Source organism: Oncorhynchus nerka, linkage group LG20 (assembly GCF_034236695.1).
Source record: "Oncorhynchus nerka isolate Pitt River linkage group LG20, Oner_Uvic_2.0, whole genome shotgun sequence".
NCBI lineage: Eukaryota > Metazoa > Chordata > Actinopteri > Salmoniformes > Salmonidae > Oncorhynchus > Oncorhynchus nerka.
This window is the reverse complement of record NC_088415.1, coordinates 95,467,807-95,489,204: the sequence shown is the minus strand read 5'-3', so window position 1 is coordinate 95,489,204 and position 21,398 is coordinate 95,467,807. Positions and strand designations below refer to the sequence as shown.

At 44.1% G+C, this 21,398-nt stretch overlaps 1 protein-coding gene across 1 annotated transcript in view; it reads left to right on the top strand.

The window, feature by feature from the left end:
- LOC115124782 (macrophage mannose receptor 1-like) overlaps positions 1–21,398 on the top strand; it is a 176,164-nt gene that overhangs the window by 87,220 nt on the left and 67,546 nt on the right. The window contains exons 18-26 of the mRNA XM_065006003.1: positions 98–162; positions 3,774–3,874; positions 4,640–4,782; positions 5,008–5,116; positions 7,839–7,966; positions 13,966–14,010; positions 18,646–18,681; positions 18,870–18,963; positions 19,105–19,337. Coding sequence (XP_064862075.1) covers positions 98–162; positions 3,774–3,874; positions 4,640–4,782; positions 5,008–5,116; positions 7,839–7,966; positions 13,966–14,010; positions 18,646–18,681; positions 18,870–18,963; positions 19,105–19,337 — 954 coding nt within the window. The remainder of the gene's footprint in view (positions 1–97; positions 163–3,773; positions 3,875–4,639; positions 4,783–5,007; positions 5,117–7,838; positions 7,967–13,965; positions 14,011–18,645; positions 18,682–18,869; positions 18,964–19,104; positions 19,338–21,398) is intronic.

The window sequence follows — 21,398 nt, the reverse complement described above, 5'->3', positions numbered from 1 at the left end:
TTGGTCAGGGCTTGGACTCTACAAGGTGTTGAAACGGACGCTGGCCCATGTGGACTCCAAGACAGCTGGTCCCTAATGCTAATTGCTCTTTTTTCAGATCAATAAAGAGCATTTTGGAAACCATTACATCGGGCTCACAGTTGATCTTGATCGCTCTTTCGGGTGAGTATAAAATTAGTAAAAGAAAAATAAAACGTTTTTTATATCACTTCTAAACTAGTGGTGTCAAACTGCTGTTCTATTGCTGCATTCATGACCTTTTAGAAACGAGCTTCCTTTCTGGGAGAAATCGGTTTGAAAGGACCTTTTTCTTGATACTACCCATCCCGCATGCGGGAGCATAACGTAGCCTCAAACTAATTAGCATAACGCAGCGGACATAAATCTTCCTAGAAAATCTTCCTATTCATGAAAATCACAAATGAAATATATTGAGACACAGCTTAGCCTTTTGTTAACAACACTGTCATCTCAGATTTTCAAAATATGCTTTACAGCCAACGCTAGGCAAGCATTTGTGTAAGTTTATCATAGCATAATGCTATGGCTAGTGTTAGGGTTGCGTAAATTCGAATCTGGTATCAGGATAAATATAACAATGAGTCACAGATTTTATACTATGTATTTTTTATTAGCTAAGTAATAAATGGCAAATGCAACTTTCGTATATACGGGCTCACTGTAATACCACGCAGGGCAGAACAGAGAACTGACAAGATGTATGTAAACAGTATTCTTTATACTGTGATAGAGAGTTCCAACCCGTCTGTTGGCCTATCACAGTAGAGGCTGGGCGTGGTTTAAACTTGCTCAGCCTATTGCTCAGCCTCTTGGCGCTTCTGTTGATAGATGTAACTGTTGCTTGTGAAGAACATCCATGCGCTCATGCTCGATACCGTTATCTCGCACCTGGCTCCTGTTATCTAACAACCGCTTGTTATCGCAACACCCCGCTCTGAATGTGCCCCCCTCCCAACTCATTTGAACAGTTCCTGTCTTCATGCTACTCTGTATTTTTCCATCATGAGAAAGTCCCATGGCCCTGAAACTGTTAACAATGTTTCAAGTCAGCTATGTTGCATAACACCACATACATCCACACAAGCCAACAGCAGATAATATTCAATCATATATATGGTCATGGCTATAATGTAAAACACAGAATCCAACACTAGGCTCTGCTAGCATCAGGCAACATTTTCACAAAAATAAGAAAATCAATCAAATTAAATAATTTACCTTTGAAGAACTTCAGATGTTTTCACTCAGGAGACTCCCAGTTAGATAGCAAATGTTCCTTTTTTCCCAAAATATTATTTTTGTAGGCGAAATAGCTCCCGTTTGTTCATCAGGTTTGGCTGAGAAATCGACCAGAAAATGCAGTCACTACAACGCCAAACTTTTTTCCAAATTAGCTCCATAATATCGACAGAAACATGGCAAACGTTGTTTGAGATCTGGAGACTGGCTAGGCCACTCCAGGACCTTGAAATGCTTCTTACGAAGCCACTCCTTCATTGCCCGGGCGGTGTGTTTGGGATCATTGTCAATGTCATGCTGAAAGACCCAGCCACGTTTCACTCAAAATCTCACGCTCCATTCATTCGTTCCTTTACACGGATCAGTCCATCCTCAAGGTGTTTTTAACTTATCTATTCGATAATATATCCGTCGAGACAATTGGTTTCTCATAAGAAGCAATTGGAAAAATGTCTACCTCAGTACTTTACGCAAGATTTTCTGCGGGAGACATCATGTGACTACTTTCTAAATGTGGTCCCTTATGGCTATTCTTCAACATAAGTGCGTAAAAACGACGTCACAATGCTGTAGACACCTTGGGGAATACGTATAAAACCTATGCTCATTCGTAGCTCATTCACAGCCATATAAGGAGTCATTGGCATGAGGCGGTTTCAAAAAATGCGGCACTTCCTGATTGGATTTTTATCTGGATTTCGCCTGTAACATCAGTTCTGTTGCAGTCACAGACAATATCTTTGCAGTTTTGGAAACGTCAGAGTGTTTTCTATCCAAAGTTGTCAATTATATGCATAGTCGAGCATCTTTTCATGACAAAATATCTTGTTTAAAACGGGAACGTTTTTATCCCCAAAAAGGTTTTAACACTATAATTTGGATGAGAGCGTGTTGGCTGTGCTTTTTGTTCATGGGTTGACGTAGCTACTTAGACATTAGCCAGTTGGCGTTCTCAACCAGTTCAAAGTTCCAAACATTCCGGCATGTCATGAACAAAGCATATTTTCTGTGTATTGTCTGTGTTCTTTATGTGTTCTATGTCTTGTGTGTTCTGAGTTCCATGTTTCGTGTGAGTATTACTGACTTATCAGTAATACATACAGTTCGTTCAGAAAGGATTCATACCCCTTGATTTATTGCACATTTTGTTGTTACAGCCTGAATTCAAAATGGGTTAAATAGTATTTTTTCTCTCACAAGTCAACACACAATACCCCATAATGACAAAGTACAAACTTGTTTTTAGAAATGTTTACACATTTATTGAAAATGAAATACAGACATATCTAATTTACATAAGTATTCCCACCTCTGAGTGAATACATGTTAGAATCACCCTTGGCAGTGATTACAGCTGTGAGTCTTTCTGGTTGAGTCTCTAAGAGCTTTCCACACCTGGATTCTGCAACATTTACCCATTATTCTTTAAAACATTATTCAAGCTCTGTCAAATTGGTTGTTGATTATTGCTAGACAACCATTTTCAGCTCTTGCCATAGATTTTCAACTAGATTTAAGTCAAAACTTTAATATCGGCCACTCAGGAACATTCGCTGTCTTCTTGGTAAGCAACTCCAGTATAGATTTGGCCTTGTGTTTTAGGTTATTGTCCTGCTGAAAGGTGAATTCATCTCCTAGTGTCAGGTGGAAAGCAGACTGAACCAGGTTGTCCTCTAGGATTTTGCTTGTGCTACTCTCCATTCCATTTAATTTCATCCTGAAAACCTCCCCAGTCCTTAACGATGACAAGCGTACCCATAACATGATGCAGCCACCACTATGATTGAACATTTGAAGAGTGGTACTCAGTAATGTGTTGAGGTGGATTTTCCCCAAACATAACACTTTGTATTCAGGACAGAAAGCTAAATGCTTTGCCATTTTTAGTGCCTTGTTGTCTTATTTTCTGTTCAGTACAGGCTTCCTTCTTTTCACTCTATCATTCAGGTTAGTATTGTGATTGTTGATCCATCCTAAGTTTTCTCCTATCACAGCCATTGACCTCATGGTGAACTCCCTGAGTGGTTTCCTTCCCCTCCAGCATCTTAATTATGGACGCCTGTATCTTTGTAGTGACTGGGTGTACACCATCCAAAAGTGTCATTAAGAACTTCACCATGCTCAAATGCTTGAATCCTTGTGTTCTGAGTTATTGTGTCCTGTGTTCTGAGTTCTCATGTTCTTGTGTTCTGAGTTCTTGAATCCTTGTGTTCTTAGTTATTGTGTCCTGTGTTCTGAGTTCTTGAATCCTTGTGTTCTGAGTTATTGTGTCCTGTGTTCTGAGTTATTGTGCCCTGTGTTCTGAGTTCTTGTGCCCTGTGTTCTGAGTTCTTGAATCCTTGTGTTCTGAGTTCTTGAATCCTTGTGTTCTGAGTTCTTGAATCCTTGTGTTCTGAGTTCTCATGTTCTTGTGTTCTGAGTTCTTGAATCCTTGTGTTCTGAGTTATTGTGCCCTGTGTTCTGAGTTCTTGAATCCTTGTGTTCTGAGTGATTGTGTCCTGTGTTCTGTCCAGGTGGATGGACGGTTCCCCAGTAGTATTCCAGAGATGGGACAACAACCAGCCGGACTTCAAGAACAACGATGAGAACTGTGTTGTCATGTTCAGCTCCATGGGTGAGCTAAAGATGAGTCGAGGCCCAAAAATGTTCCTCTCTTATAAGAACTTCCATTGAGTAATTTTCATTCTGAATCTTGGGGCTGGTTACCACATAACTCAATGGCATGATTAGGTCTACTATAACTGTGTGTCTGAGTGTTCAGGTTTCTGGCTTGACTATAACTGTGTCTTCAGGTTTCTGGCATGACTATAACTGTGTGTCTGTGTCTCCAGGTTTCTGGCATGACTATAACTATGTGTCTGTGTCTCCAGGTTTCTGGCATGACTATAACTATGTGTCTGTGTCTCCAGGTTTCTAGCATGACTATAACTATGTGTCTGTGTCTTCAGGTTTCTGGCATGACTATAACTATGTGTCTGTGTCTCCAGGTTTCTGGCATGACTATAACTATGTGTCTGTGTCTCCAGGTTTCTAGCATGACTATAACTGTGTCTCCAGGTTTCTGGCATGACTATAACTGTGTCTCCAGGTTTCTGGCATGACTATAACTATGTGTCTGTGTCTCCAGGTTTCTAGCATGACTATAACTATGTGTCTCCAGGTTTCTGGCATGACTATAACTGTGTCTCCAGGTTTCTGGCATGACTATAACTGTGTCTCCAGGTTTCTGGCATGACTATAACTGTGTCTCCAGGTTTCTGGCATGACTATAACTGTGTCTCCAGGTTTCTGGCATGACTATAACTGTGTCTCCAGGTTTCTGGCATGACTATAACTATGTGTCTCCAGGTTTCTGGCATGACTATAACTGTTTCTCCAGGTTTCTGGCATGACTATAACTGTGGCACTGAAATGAAGTCCATCTGTGAGAGGAGTGGTTCCCCCCCAGTGAACAGCACCGTGCCCCCTACTGCCCCCCCCACAGGAGGCTGCCCCCCGGAATGGGTCCGCTACCAGTCTAAGGTCAGTAAGAGGAGAGAATGGATCCTAAGGTCAGAGATCAAAGGTTACACAGGAAGAGTGTTAAAATAATGATTATTTAATAATAATATGTTGAATGTCTTTCACATGAAAACAGACGATACAGTTTTACAACAGGCTTTGAGAATGGAAGTCTAACTCAAAGCGTTTGCCTATAATCAATCAACTTGAATCAACTTGATTTATTGCTTATTGATTTGATTATAGTGCTACAAATTGATTGGATACCGGGTGCCTTGTACCTGGCTCGAGGCCAGATCGTACTGCCAATCCATGGGAGCTAACCTGGCGTCCATCCCCAGTAGGCGGGAGCAAGGTGAGATTATTTTAACCTGTAAATGACCCCTCGTCTGTGGCGGTCTAAGACCCTCCCTCTGGAGTACATGTAAGACCATAGCTCTTTCTCCTACCTATCACCTCTATTGATCCTAAAACAGACTTTAAAAACCAAATCAGTGGTGGAAGAAGTCCCCCATTTTTATTCGTGAGTAAAAGTAAAGATACGTTAATAGAAAATGATTCAAGTAAAATTCAAAGTCACCCAGTAAAATAATACTAATAAAAGTCTAAAAGTATTTGTTTTTTGAACTATACATACAGTGGGGGAAAAATGTATTTAGTCAGCCACCAATTGTGCAAGTTCTCCCACTTAAAAAGATGAGAGGCCTGTAGTTTTCATCATAGGTACACTTCAACTATGACAGACAAAATTAGAAAAAAAATCCAGAAAATCACATTGTAGGATTTTTAATGAATTTATTTGCAAATTATGGTGGAAAATAAGTATTTGGTCAATAACAAAAGTTTATCTCATTACTTTGTTATATACCCTTTGTTGGCAATGACAGAGGTCAAATGTTTTCTGTCAGTCTTCACGAGGTTTTCACACACTATTGCTGGTATTTTGACCCATTCCTCCATGCAGATCTCCTCTAGAGCAGTGATGTTTTGGGGCTGTTGCTGGGCAACACGGACAATTCCCTCCAAAGATTTTCTATGGGGTTGAGATCTGGAGACTGGCTAGGCCACTCCAGGACCTTGAAATGCTTCTTACGAAGCCACTCCTTCGTTACCCGGGCGGTGTGTTTGGGATCATTGTCATGCTGAAAGACCCAGCCACGTTTCATATTCAATGCCCTTGCTGATGGAAGGAGGTTTTCACTCAAAATCTCACGATACATGGCCCCATTCATTCTTTCCTTTACACGAATCAGTCGTCCTGGTCCCTTTGCAGAAAAACAGCCCCAATGCATGATGTTTCCACCCCCATGCTTCATAGTAGGTATGGTGTTCTTTGGATGCAACTCGGCATTCTTTGTTGAGTTTTTACCAAAAAGTTATATTTTGGTTTCATCTGACCAAATGACATTCTCCCAATCTTCTTCTGGATCATCCAAATGCTCTCTAGCAAACTTCAGACGGGCCTGGACATGTACTGTCTTAAGCAGGGAGACACGTCTGGCACTGCAGGATTTGAGTCCCTGGCGGCGTAGTGTGTTACTGATGGTAGGCTTTGTTACTTTGGTCCCAGCTCTCTGCAGGTCATTCACTAGGTCCCGCCGTGTGGTTCTGGGATTTTTGCTCACCGTTCTTGTGATCATTTTGACCCCACGGGGTGAGATCTTGCGTGGAGCCCCAGATCGAGGGAGATTATCAGTGGTCTTGTATGTCTTCCATTTCCTAATAATTGCTCCCACAGTTGATTTCTTCAAACCAAGCTGCTTACCTATTGCAGATTCAGTCTTCCCAGCCTGGTGCAGGTCTACAATTTTGTTTCTGGTGTCCTTTGACAGCTCTTTGGTCTTGGCCATAGTGGAGTTTGGAGTGTGACTGTTTGAGGTTGTGGACAGGTGTCTTTTATACTGATAACAAGTTCAAACAGGTGCCATTAATACAGGTAACGAGTGGAGGACAGAGGAGCCTATTAAAGAAGAAGTTACAGGTCTGTGAGAGCCAGAAATCTTGCTTGTTTGTAGGTGACCAAATACTTATTTTCCACAATAATTTGCAAATAAATTCATACAATGTGATTTTCTGGATTTTTTTTCTCATTTTGTCTGTCATAGTTGAAGTGTACCTATGATGAAAATTACAGGCCTCTTTCATCTTTTTAAGTAGGAGAACTTGCACAATTGGTGGCTGTCTAAAAACTTTTTTGCCCCACTGTAAGTATCAAAAGTAAAAGTATAAATAATTTAAAATGACTTATATTAAGCAAACAAGACGGCACGATTTCCCAGTTTTCTTTATTAATGGATCCCCAGGGGCTCCAACACATAATTTACAAACTCAACAGAGAGACAGTAGGGATGAACAGGGACGTTCTCTTGATAAGAGTGTGAATTGGACCATTTTCCTGAATGTAACAAGTACTTTAGAGTGCCAGGAAAAATGTATGGAGTTAAAAAGTGAATTATTTTCTTTAGGAATGAAGGGAAGGAAAAGGAATAGTTGTCAAAAATATAAACAGTAAAGTACAGATACCCACATAAAGTACTTAAGTACTTAAAATACTTTACACCACTGCAAAAGATACATATACTGAATGAACGGTCATCTTGTCTTAGACAGGCAGGTATTTAACACCCACAGACAACGCCACTGACCCTAAACTGGTCAGCTGACCAACTGACATTTTACAGACAGTCATGCACATAAACATCCCATGGATTGTACTATTAGTGTCAGTAGCATCTTGTTTTACAGATGGAAATGACAGTAGCATCAGCCACATGTCAGTCAGTCAGTGATGATCCATCCTGTTCTCTCCTGACCAACACTCTCTCCCGTGGGTTGTAGCAATAGAGATAGAGGGCTCTGGATGGACTGAGGGATTCCACCATTTTAAAGTAGTCAACTGGGTGGGGAGTCCTATGGGTTGCAGCCTCAATGGAGCTGCCCATGCTTTCACAGATGCTATAATGGGAACAGATATAAGGATGAGTCCTCTATCTATCTCTATGGAGCTACCCATGCTGTCACAGATGCTATAATGGAACAGATATAAGGATCTTCTCTTTCTATCTCTATGGTTGCAGTGTTTCTGACGACCCAGATGACTTCTGGTGCTACTGACCTGTGGATTGGACTGAGTAACTTAAACCGGGACGCGTTTGTCTGGACCGATGGCCAGGCAGTCAAATACTTAAACTTGGATTTCACGAAGGTACGCATGTACACATATTTACCACAGCAATGAGGGCCGAGGGTTGTTTTCCCATATTTACCACAGCAATGAGGGCCGAGGGTTGTTTTCCCATATTTACCACAGCAATGAGGGCCGAGGGTTGTTTTCCCATATTTACCTCAGCAATGAGGGCCGAGGGTTGTTGTAAATGCTCTTGTTCTGAGATCAAAGTGAGAGCTACTTGTTGCCACCTGTGTATGTTTTGCTAGTTAGCTAGTTATTAGCCCAGTTATAGCTACTTCCTAGTCAACAATTTTAAGAAGTATTTCTCTATGGCTGACCATGCTTTCCACCTGGCTACCCCTACCCCGGCCAACATCTCAACACCCACTGCAGCAAGTTGCCCAAGCCTCCACCCCTCTTCCACCCAGCTGATGTTCTGAAAGAGCCGTACCTTCTCCGCTATACAATCTGGTTTCCGAGCTGGTCACGGGTGCACATCAGCCACGCTCAAGGTCCTTAACGATATCATAACCGTGAACGTGGGGCCTCTTTTCTGCCTAGGGCATATTGGGAAAACGGGCCTCTTTCTGCTTACTCCATATTGGGCAACTGTTCCTTTTTTTCTCTATCAATTTCCAACCGCGGAAAATTCCTCGGCTTTGCACAGCGAAACCCAATGAGTCAGAGAACAACATACACCAATATTTGCTTAGTTTGATGGCGCTGAATTCTGTGACGTGTGTAAACACTTTCTATCTTTCGTTCTTTGTGAGAAGTCATGGGCTGTCTTTTCTCCCATACCACACTCTCTGTATAAAGGGAGTGCTTCAAAACACAACACAAACATCCGGTCGGGCCTATTCCACAACACCCACATGTTCAACTCAGTTGTTTAGACATTTCCCTCTCATGCCCCCCTAAGACAGTTGTGTCCTCAACAATACAGCATAGCTAACCTTTGCTCGACTCCCTAAAAAGGTGCCAAAATAGTAAACAATTAGAACTGTGAGGTCAGCTCAGTCCACAATAGGTCAAAGGTCCATACATTGCCTGGTTACCAACTACTTCTCAGACATAGTTCAGTGTGTCAAATCGGAGGGCCTGTTGTCCGGACCTCTGGCAGTCTCTATGGTGGTGCCACAGGGTGCAATTCTCGGACCGACTCTTTTCTCTGTATGCATCAATGACGTCGCTCTTGCTGCTGATGATTATTTGACCCACCTCTACGCAGACGATACCGTTCTGTATACCTCTGGCTCTTCGTTGGATACTGTGTTAACAAACCTCCAAATGAGCTTCAATGCCAGACAACACTACTGCAGTGGCCTCCAACTGCTCTTAAATGCTAGTAAAACTAAATGCATGCACTTCAACCGATCGCTGCCCGCACCTGCCCGCACGACTAGCATCACTACTCTGTATGGTTCTGACTTAGAATTTGTGGATAACTACAAATACTTAGGTGCTTGGCTAGACTGTAAACTCTCCTTCCAGACTCACATTAAGCATCTCCAATCAAAGATTAAATCTATAATCGGCTTCCTATTTCGCAACAAAGCCTCCTTCACTCATGCTGCCAAACACACCCTCGTAAAACGAACTATCCTACCAATCCTTGACTTCGGTGATGTCATTTACAAATTAGCCTCCAACACTCTACTCAACAAATTGGATGCAGTCTATCACAGTGCCATCTGTTTATTCACCAAAGCCCCATATACTACCGACCACTGCGACCTGTACTGTATGCTCTCGTTGGCTGGTCCTCGCTACATATTCGTCGCCAAACCCACTGGCTCCAGATCATCTATAAGTCTTTGCTAGGTAAAGTCCCCCCTTATCTCAGCTCACTGGTCACCATAGCAACACCCACCCGTAGCACACGCTCCAGCAGGTATATTTCACTGGTCTCCCCCAAAGCCAACACCCCTTTGGCCGCCTTTCCTTCCAGTTCTCTGCTGCCAATGACTGGAACGAACTGCAAAAATCACTGAAGTTGGAGACATATTTCTCCCACTAACTTTAAGAGTCAGCATTCAGAGCAGCTTACCGATCGCTGCAGCTGTACACAGCCCATCTGTAAATAGCCCACCCAATCTACCTACATCATCCCCATTGTCACGCCCTGACCTTAGAGAGACGTTTTATGTCTCTATTTGGTTTGGTCAGGGTGTAATTTGGGTGGGCATTCTATGTTCTGTTTTCTATGTTTTGTAATTTCTATGTTTTGGCCTGGTATGGTTCTCTATCAGGTACAGCTGTCTATCGTTGTCTCTGATTGGGAATCATACTTAGGCAGCCTTTTTCCCTTTTGTCATTGTGGGAAGTTGTCTTTGTTAGGGGCACTATAGCCCTTGTAAGCTTCACGGTCGTTTCCTTGTTTTGTTGTTTTATTGGCGACATTTGACAAAATAAAAAATGTACGCTTACAACGCTGCACCTTGGTTCATTCCGACGTCTCATTCCGACGACGGCCGTGACACCAATGGACCAAGCAGCGTGGCCAGGAGGAGCAGGAATCCTGGGCCCGGGAGAAGAGAGAGTGGAGGACATCTTGGACATGGGAGCAGGTTATGGCAGGGGACAAGACCCTGCCATGGAAACAGGTGGAAGTAGCAAGGGAGGAACAACAACGATACCAGGAGTCAAGGCTAGCACGGAAGTCCGAGAGGCAGCCCCAACAAAAATTCCAGCTCCCCGCACGTGCCGGGCCAAAGTCACCATCCAGCCAGGACAGGTTGTGCAGGCTCTATGCTCGAGACCTCCAGTGCGCCTCCACAGCCCAGTGTATCCGGTGCCTCCGCCAAGAACCAAGCCTCCTGTATGTCTCCCCAGCCTGTGAGTTCTGTGCCTGCTCCCAGAACCAGGCCTCCTGTATGTCTCCCCAACCTGGTGAGCCCTGTGCCTGCTCCCAGAACCAGGCCTCCTGTATGTCTCCCCAGCCGGGTGAGCCCTGTGCCTGCTCCCAGAACCAGGCCTCCTGTATGTCTCCCCAGCCTGGTGAGCCCTGTGCCTGCTCCCAGAACCAGGCCTCCTGTATGTCTCCCCAGCCTGGTGAGCCTTGTGCCTGCTCCCAGAACCAGACCTCCTGTATGTCTCCCCAGCCTGGTGAGTCCTGTGCCTGCTCCCAGAACCAGGCCTCCTGTATGTCTCCCCAGCCTGGTGAGCCTTGTGCCTGCTCCCAGAACCAAGCCTCCTGTATGTCTCCCCAGCCTGGTGAGTCCTGTGCCTGCTCCCAGAACCAAGCTTTCAGTATGTCTCCCCAGCCTGGTGAGTCCTGTGTCTGCTCCCAGAACCAGGCCTCCTGTATGTCTCCCCAGCCTGGTGAGCCCTGTGCCTGCTCCCAGAACCAGGCCTCCTGTATGTCTCCCCAGCCTGGTGAGCCCTGTGCCTGCACCCAGAACCAGGCCTCCTGTATGTCTCCCCAGCCTGGTAAGCCCTGTGGCAGCTCCACACACCAGGCTGCCCATACGTCTCCTCACTCCAGTGATGATCCATGGCAAGAAGCCTCCAGTGATGATCCATGGCACGAAGCCTCCAGTGATGACCATGGCACGAAGCCTCCAGTGATGACCATGGCACGAAGCCTCCAGTGATGATCCATGGCAAGAAGCCTCCAGTGATGATCCATGGCACGAAGCCTCCAGTGATGACCATGGCACGAAGCCTCCAGTGATGACCATGGCACGAAGCCTCCAGTGATGACCATGGCACGAAGCCTCCAGTGATGATCCATGGCACGAAGCCTCCAGTGATGACCATGGCACGAAGCCTCCAGTGATGACCATGGCACGAAGCCTCCAGTGATGACCATGGCACGAAGCCTCCAGTGATGATCCATGGCACGAAGCCTCCAGTGATGATCCATGGCACGAAGCCTGCAGTGATGATCCATGGCAAGAAGCCTCCAACGACGGTCTCCAGCGGCGGCCTTCAGGCAGGAGCCTCCAGCGATGGCCTTCAGGCAGGAGCCTCCAGCGACGGCAGCCTTTTCCCTTTTGTCATTGTGGGAAGTTATCTTTGTTAGGGGCACTATAAGCTTCATGGTCATTTCCTTGTATCCTTGTTTCGTTGGAGACATTTTACAAAATAAAATAAAATGTACACTCAAAACGCTGCACCTTGGTCTCATTCCGACGACGGCCGTGACAACTACATAGCGTACTGTTTTTATTTACTTCTGCTCTTTTGCACACGAGCATCTCTACTTGCACATCATCATCAGCTCAGTTATCACTTCAGAGTGAATTCTATTTATTGCCTTACCTCCTTACTTCATTTGCACACATTGTATACAATTTTTTCTATTGTGATATTGACTGTACGATTGCTTATCCCATGTGTAACTCTGTGTTGTTTTTGGTCACACTGCTTTGGTTTATCTTGGCCAGGTCACAGTTGTAAATGAGAACTTGTTCTCAACTGGCCTACCTGGTTAAATAAAGGTGAAATAAAATAAACTATTCTTACAAAAGTACAAAGTGTTAATTTCTAGCCATCTTTGAAAAGATAGTCAGGTAAAGAGCTTATTTATGTCTTAAAAGGACGGTGTTGTATTTTCAGACTGGCTTGAATAAGCCAAGTAGCCAATAGGCAGAGCTTCTTAAAGGAGCGGTGTTGTATTTTGAGAAAGGCTTGAATAACCCAAGTAGCCAATAGGCAGAGCTTCTTAAAGGAGCGGTGTTGTATTTTGAGAAAGGCTTGAATAACCCAAGTAGCCAATAGGCAGAGCTTCTTAAAGGAGCGGTGTTGTATTTTCAGAAAGGCTTGAATAAGCCAAGTAGCCAATAGGCAGAGCTTCTTAAAGGAGCGGTGTTGTATTTTGAGAAAGGCTTGAATAACCCAAGTAGCCAATAGGCAGAGCTTCTTAAAGGAGCGGTGTTGTATTTTGAGAAAGGCTTGAATAACCCAAGTAGCCAATAGGCAGAGCGTCTTAAAGGGGCGGTGTTGTATTTTGAGAAAGGCTTGAATAACCCAAGTAGCCAATAGGCAGAGCGTCTTAAAGGGGCGGTGTTGTATTTTGAGAAAGGCTTGAATAAGCCAAGGAGCCAATAGGCAGAAGGTAGAATCATTTCACAATTTTCAGTCACCTCCTTGTCTGATGGACAAGTGGATAAACAGGTGAATGTCAAGCCCTTTATGTTTTTTGAATAAGCCAAGTAGCCAATAGGCAGAGCGTTGCATAATTTGTCTGATTCTATGTAATAATGGTACGGGAATAATAATGATTTTTAATTTTCTAAAAGTGGTTTCTTGCATCAAACAACACATTCAGTCACATCCTTGTGTGAAGGACAAGTGAATAAACAGGTTCATGTCAAGCCCTGCATGTGTTTTTCATAAGTCTCATGGAATGTTGGCCTATATTGAACACCACACATTGGCTGCTACTGTAGGCTGATTGATATAACAGCTATTTCCATGTTAAATTTTATGGGATGCATTTTCTCCATTGTTTTTGATGGTAGGCCTGTCTGGTAGGCCTACATTATGATCAAATAGCCACAGTGGCCTACTCGTCCGCTGTTAAAACTATAACTTACAGCAGGTACTGCCTCAGTGTTCACAGTAAACCTGTAACTTAAAGCAGGTACTGCCTCAGTGTTCACAGTAAACCTGTAACTTAAAGCAGGTACTGCCTCAGTGTTCACAGTAAACCTGTAACTTAAAGCAGGTACTGCCTCAGTGTTCACAGTAAAACTGTAACTTAAAGCAGGTACTGCCTCAGTGTTCACAGTAAAACTGTAACTTAAAGCAGGTACTGCCTCAGTGTTCACAGTAAACGTGCGCTGGAATTAGCACAGAATTTTCACAACTTTCAAGTTTGTGCTCAGCAGACCTTAAATTTGCTCAGTGGTGAAAAATGGGTAACATTTTACATAATATACACATACATTACAGCCTGGAACACTGTGTGGCACACTGGACATGATGTGTTAGTTTACTTTGAGTTTAATTTACTAATTTTATCCCTAAACCAATAATGTTTCTTAATTAACACCCCTAATATGTAATATTTTGTTTCTTAATTGTAGAGACTGTCGAAAATGTTCCCATCGCAATGGTTTTACCATAGTCAGGTAAAGTCCCTTTAAACTTTAAGTAAACACAGACATACACACACAGGACCTAGTGAACGTCTACACCCGCTTTGCAAAGTCTTCACATTTTGCTGTAAGGTAAGTAATTAATTATATGTTTTTGCCTACATATCTACACAAACCAAGTAGGCAAAAACATATAATTACTTACTTACCTTTTAGGCAGCAAAATTCAAAGTGAAAGAAAGTTCTAGAATAAAAATAATAATAATAATAAATAAAACATGTATAAAAGATTCTGTTGCATTGATTGTCTTCAGAGGTCATACTGGTTGGAAACACCCCAGAGGTCATACTGGTTGGAAACACCCCAGAGTTCATACTGGTTGGAAACACCCCAGAGGTCATACTGGTTGGAAACACCCCAGAGTTCATACTGGTTGGAAACACCCCAGAGTTCATACTGGTTGGAAACACCCCAGAGTTCATACTGGTTGGAAACACCCCAGAGTTCATACTTGGTGGAAACACCCCAGAGTTCATAATTGGTGGAAACACCCCAGAGTTCATACTGGTTGGAAACACCCCAGAGTTCATACTGGTTGGAAACACCCCAGAGTTCATACTTGGTGGAAACACCCCAGAGTTCATACTTGGTGGAAACACCCCAGAGGTCATACTGGTTGGAAACACCCCAGAGGTCATACTGGTTGGAAACACCCCAGAGTTCATACTGGTTGGAAACACCCCAGAGTTCATACTGGGTGGAAACACCCCAGAGTTCATACTGGTTGGAAACACCCCAGAGGTCATACTGGTTGGAAACACCCCAGAGTTCATACTGGTTGGAAACACCCCAGAGTTCATACTGGTTGGAAACACCCCAGAGGTCATACTTGGTGGAAACACCCCAGAGGTCATACAGGTTGGAAACATCCCAGAGTTCATACTGGTTGGAAACACCCCAGAGTTCATACTGGTTGGAAACACCCCAGAGGTCATACTGGTTGGAAACACCCCAGAGTACATACTGGTTGGAAACACCCCAGAGCTCATACTGGTTGGAAACACCCCAGAGTTCATACTTGGTGAAAACACCCCAGAGTTCATACTGGTTGGAAACACCCCAGAGTTCATACTGGTTGGAAACACCCCAGAGTTCATACTGGCTGGAAACACCCCAGAGTTCATACTTGGTGGAAAAACCCCAGAGGTCATACTGGTTGGAAACACCCCAGAGTTCATACTTGGTGGAAACACCCCAGAGTTCATACTTGGTGGAAACACCCCAGAGTTCATACTGGTTGGAAACACCCCAGAGTTCATACTTGGTGGAAACACCCCAGAGTTCATATTTGGTGGAAACACCCCAGAGGTCATACTGGTTGGAAATACCCCAGAGTTCATACTGGTTGGAAACACCCCAGAGTTCATACTGGTTGGAAACACCCCAGAGTTCATACTGGTTAGAAACACCCCAGAGTTCATACTGGTTGGAAACACCCCAGAGTTCATACTGGTTGGAAACACCCCAGAGTTCATACTTGGTGGAAACACCCCAGAGTTCATAATTGGTGGAAACACCCCAGAGTTCATACTGGTTGGAAACACCCCAGAGTTCATACTGGTTGGAAACACCCCAGAGTTCATACTTGGTGGAAACACATGGACTTGGTGGAAACACCCCAGAGGTCATACTGGTTGGAAACACCCCAGAGGTCATACTGGTTGGAAACACCCCAGAGTTCATACTGGTTGGAAACACCCCAGAGTTCATACTGGGTGGAAACACCCCAGAGTTCATACTGGTTGGAAACACCCCAGAGGTCATACTGGTTGGAAACACCCCAGAGTTCATACTGGTTGGAAACACCCCAGAGTTCATACTGGTTGGAAACACCCCAGAGGTCATACTTGGTGGAAACACCCCAGAGGTCATACAGGTTGGAAACATCCCAGAGTTCATACTGGTTGGAAACACCCCAGAGTTCATACTGGTTGGAAACACCCCAGAGGTCATACTGGTTGGAAACAACCCAGAGTACATACTGGTTGGAAACACCCCAGAGCTCATACTGGTTGGAAACACCCCAGAGTTCATACTTGGTGAAAACACCCCAGAGTTCATACTGGTTGGAAACACCCCAGAGTTCATACTGGTTGGAAACACCCCAGAGTTCATACTGGCTAGAGTTCATACTTGTGGAAACACCCCAGAGGTCATACTGGTTGGAAACACCCCAGAGTTCATACTTGGTGGAAACACCCCAGAGTTCATACTTGGTGGAAACACCCCAGAGTTCATACTGGTTGGAAACACCCCAGAGTTCATACTTGGTGGAAACACCCCAGAGTTCATATTTGGTGGAAACACCCCAGAGGTCATACTGGTTGGAAATACCCCAGAGTTCATACTGGTTGGAAACACCCCAGAGGTCATACTGGTTGGAAACACCCCAGAGTTCATACTGGTTAGAAACACCCCAGAGTTCATGCTTGGTGGAAACACCCCAGAGTTCATACTGGTTGGAAATACCCCAGAGTTCATACTGGTTGGAAACACCCCAGAGTTCATACTGGTTAGAAACACCCCAGAGTTCATAATTGGTGGAAACACCCCAGAGTTCATACTGGTTGGAAACACCCCAGAGTTCATACTTGTGGAAACACCCCAGAGTTCATACTGGTGGAAACAAGAGTTCATACTGGTTGGAAACACCCCAGAGTTCATTGGAAACACCCCAGAGTTCATACTGGTTGGAAACACCCCAGAGTTCATACTTGGTGGAAACACCCCAGAGTTCATAATTGGTGGAAACACCCCAGAGTTCATACTCTGGAAACACCCCAGAGTTCATACTGGTTGGAAACACCCCAGAGTTCATACTTGGTGGAAACACCCCAGAGTTCATACTTGGTGGAAACACCCCAGAGGTCATACTGGTTGGAAACACCGCAGAGGTCATACTGGAAACACCCCAGAGTTCATACTGGTTGGAAACACCCCAGAGTTCATACTGGGTGGAAACACCCCAGAGTTCATACTGGTTGAAACACCCCAGAGGTCATACTGGTTGGAAACACCCCAGAGTTCATACTGGTTGAAACACCCCAGAGTTCATACTGGTTGGAAACACCCCAGAGGTCATACTTGGTCCCAGAGTCAGGTTGGAAACATCCCAGAGTAAATACTGGTTGGAAACACCAGAGTTCATACTGGTTGGAAACACCCCAGAGGTCATACTGGTTGAAACACCCCAGAGTACATACTGGTTGGAAACACCCCAGAGTTCATACTGGTTGGAAACACCCCAGAGTTCATACTTGGTGAAAACACCCCAGAGTTCATACTGGTTGGAAACACCCCAGAGTTCATACTGGTTGGAAACACCCCAGAGTTCATACTGGCTGGAAACACCCCAGAGTTCATACTTGGTGGAAACACCCCAGAGGTCATACTGGTTGGAAACACCCCAGAGTTCATACTTGGTGGAAACACCCCAGAGTTCATACTTGGTGGAAACACACCAGAGTTCATACTGGTTGGAAACACCCCAGAGTTCATACTTGGTGGAAACACCCCAGAGTTCATATTTGGTGGAAACACCCCAGAGGTCATACTGGTTGGAAATACCCCAGAGTTCATACTGGAAACACCCCAGAGTTCATACTGGTTGAAACACCCCAGAGTTCATACTGGTTAGAAACACCCCAGAGTTCATGCTTGGTGGAAACACCCCAGAGTTCATACTGGTTGGAAATACCCCAGAGTTCATACTGGTTGGAAACACCCCAGAGTTCATACTGGTTAGAAACACCCCAGAGTTCATAATTGGTGGAAACACCCCAGAGTTCATACTAGTTGGAAACACCCCAGAGTTCATACTTGGTGGAAACACCCCAGAGTTCATACTGGTTAGAAACACCCCAGAGTTCATGCTTGGTGGAAACACCCCAGAGTTCATACTGGTTGGAAATACCCCAGAGTTCATACTGGTTGGAAACACCCCAGAGTTCATACTGGTTAGAAACACCCCAGAGTTCATAATTGGTGGAAACACCCCAGAGTTCATACTAGTTGGAAACACCCCAGAGTTCATACTTGGTGGAAACACCCCAGAGTTCATACTGGTTGGAAACACCCCAGAGTTCATACTTGGTGGAAACACCCCAGAGTTCATACTTGGTGGAAACACCCCAGAGTTCATACTGGTTGGAAACACCCCAGAGGTCATACTTGGTGGAAACACCCCAGAGTTCATACTGGTTGGAAACACCCCAGAGTTCATACTGGCTGGCAACACCCCAGAGTTCATACTGGTTGGAAACACCCCAGAGTTCATACTGGCTGGAAACACCCCAGAGTTCATACTTGGTGGAAACACCCCAGAGTTCATACTGGTTGGAAACACCCCAGAGTTCATACTGGCTGGAAACACCCCAGAGTTCATACTTGGTGGAAACACCCCAGAGGTCATACTTGGTGGAAACACCCCAGAGTTCATACTTGGTGGAAACACCCCAGAGTTCATACTGGTTAGAAACACCCCAGAGTTATATTATTATACTGAAACACATTGACTAAATCCCTATCGTTTACTTTGCTTATTCTATCTCTAGAACAATTTGTTAATAAATACCACTAACGTATACCATTTTGTTTTCTAATTGTAGCGGTACATGGATATGCTTTCCTCTCAGGCTAGTCGGGTAAGATCCATTTAAACGAACTATCACCATTCAAAATGAGAATTACACACAATAAATCCGATTTAATAACATCTTAATAATGTATTATTTAAAGTGCTAGACTTACATTTTGCTCAAAGCTCTACTATATGAGGGAATTAAGTCTGTGACTGTGAATGTTGTCGATATTGATCATCTTTGTCTCACAGTGTATTGTGATGGCCAGTTCCTCCTCCATCTTGGGAAAATGGGAAATCAGGTCCTGCAAAGACACACACGGCTTCATCTGTCAGCGTAAAGTTGGTGAGAAAAGACATTCTCCTCCTCCTCTTCTCTCTTCTTCTTTCTCTCTCCTACTCTTCATCCTCTTCTTCCTCCTCCTTTTTGTCTCCCTCCTCGACCTTGTGATTTGTAATGTGACCAAGTGTTGCTCTGCCCTCCTAGACCCAGGCATCCCAGTCCTGACACCGACAGTGTTACCTAGAGGCTGGGTGAAGCTGGCCAACGACTCCTACAAGGTGCTGCCCCAAAACAGGACATGGCCCGAAGCCCGGATGCAGTGTGAGGCTGAGGAGGGCCAGCTGGCTAGCACCCTGGATGAACTGTCAGTAGCCTACCTGGAGCTGCAGGCTCTGAAGCTGCAGACACCACTGTGGATTGGACTCAATAGGAATGAGGTACAGTACTAGCTGTCTCTTCAGGTGCAACGGACTCCTCCTCAGAACAGGCAGGTTATTGGTACTGTTGGATTCTGGGTGAAACTTTGAACATTTCTATACTCGAGACACGATGGATCATAAGTAATACTATAGTATCTGAGGGGTGATAGAGACTGGTTGGTACATCAGTAATACTATAGTATCTGAGGGGTGATAGAGACTGGTTGTAGTAATACTATAGTATCTGAGGGGTGATAGAGACTGGTTGTAGTAATACTATAGTATCTGAGGGGTGATAGAGACTGGTTGTAGTAATACTATAGTATCTGAGGGGTGATAGAGACTGGTTGTTATATCAGTATTACTATAGTATCTGAGGGGTGATAGAGACTGGTTGATACATCAGTAATACTATAGTATCTGAGGGGTGATAGAGACTGGTTGGTACATCAGTAATACTATAGTATCTGAGGGGTGATAGAGACTGGTTGGTACATCAGTAATACTATAGTATCTGAGGGGTGATAGAGACTGGTTGGTACATCAGAAATACTATAGTATCTGAGGGGTGATAGAGACTGGTTGTAGTAATACTATAGTATCTGAGGGGTGATAGAGACTGGTTGGTACATCAGTAATACTATAGTATCTGAGGGGTGATAGAGACTGGTTGGTACATCAGTAATACTATAGTATCTGAGGGGTGATAGAGACTGGTTGGTACATCAGTAATACTATAGTATCTGAGGGGTGATAGAGACTGGTTGGTACATCAGTAATACTATAGTATCTGAGGGGTGATAGAGACTGGTTGTAGTAATATTATAGTATCTGAGGGGTGATAGAGACTGGTTGGTACATCAGTAATACTATAGTATCTGAGGGGTGATAGAGACTGGTTGGTACATCAGTAATACTATAGTATCTGAAGGGGTGATAGAGACTGGTTGTAGTAATACTATAGTATCTGAGGGGTGATAGAGACTGGTTGGTACATCAGTAATACTATAGTATCTGAGGGGTGATAGAGACTGGTTGGTACATCAGTAATACTATAGTATCTGAGGGGTGGTAGAGACTGGTTGTAGTAATACTATAGTATCTGAGGGGTGATAGAGACTGGTTGGTACATCAGTAATACTATAGTATCTGAGGGGTGATAGAGACTGGTTGTAGTAATACTATAGTATCTGAGGGGTGATAGAGACTGGTTGTTATATCAGTATTACTATAGTATCTGAGGGGTGATAGAGACTGGTTGGTACATCAGTAATACTATAGTATCTGAGGGGTGATAGAGACTGGTTGGTACATCAGTAATACTATAGTATCTGAGGGGTGATAGAGACTGGTTATAGTAATACTATAGTATCTGAGGGGTGATAGAGACTGGTTGGTACATCAGTAATACTATAGTATCTGAGGGGTGATAGAGACTGGTTGGTACATCAGTAATACTATAGTATCTGAGGGGTGATAGAAACTGGTTGGTACATCAGTAATACTATAGTATCTGAGGGGTGATAGAGACTGGTTATAGTAATACTATAGTATCTGAGGGGTGATAGAGACTGGTTGGTACATCAGTAATACTATAGTATCTGAGGGGTGATAGAGACTGGTTGGTACATCAGTAATACTATAGTATCTGAGGGGTGATAGAAACTGGTTGGTACATCAGTAATACTATAGTATCTGATGGGTGATAGAGACTGGTTATAGTAATACTATAGTATCTGAGGGGTGATAGAGACTGGTTGGTACATCAGTAATACTATAGTATCTGAGGGGTGATAGAGACTGGTTGGTACATCAGTAATACTATAGTATCTGAGGGGTGATAGAGACTGGTTGATACATCAGTAATACTATAGTATCTGAGGGGTGATAGAGACTGGTTGGTACATCAGTATTACTATAGTATCTGAGGGGTGATAGAGAGTGGTTGGTACATCAGTAATACTATAGTATCTGAGGGGTGATAGAGACTGGTTGTAGTATTACTATAGTATCTGAGGGGTGATAGAGAACGGTTGGTACATCCGAAGTAACAAGGTGCTTCTACACCTGCATTGCTTC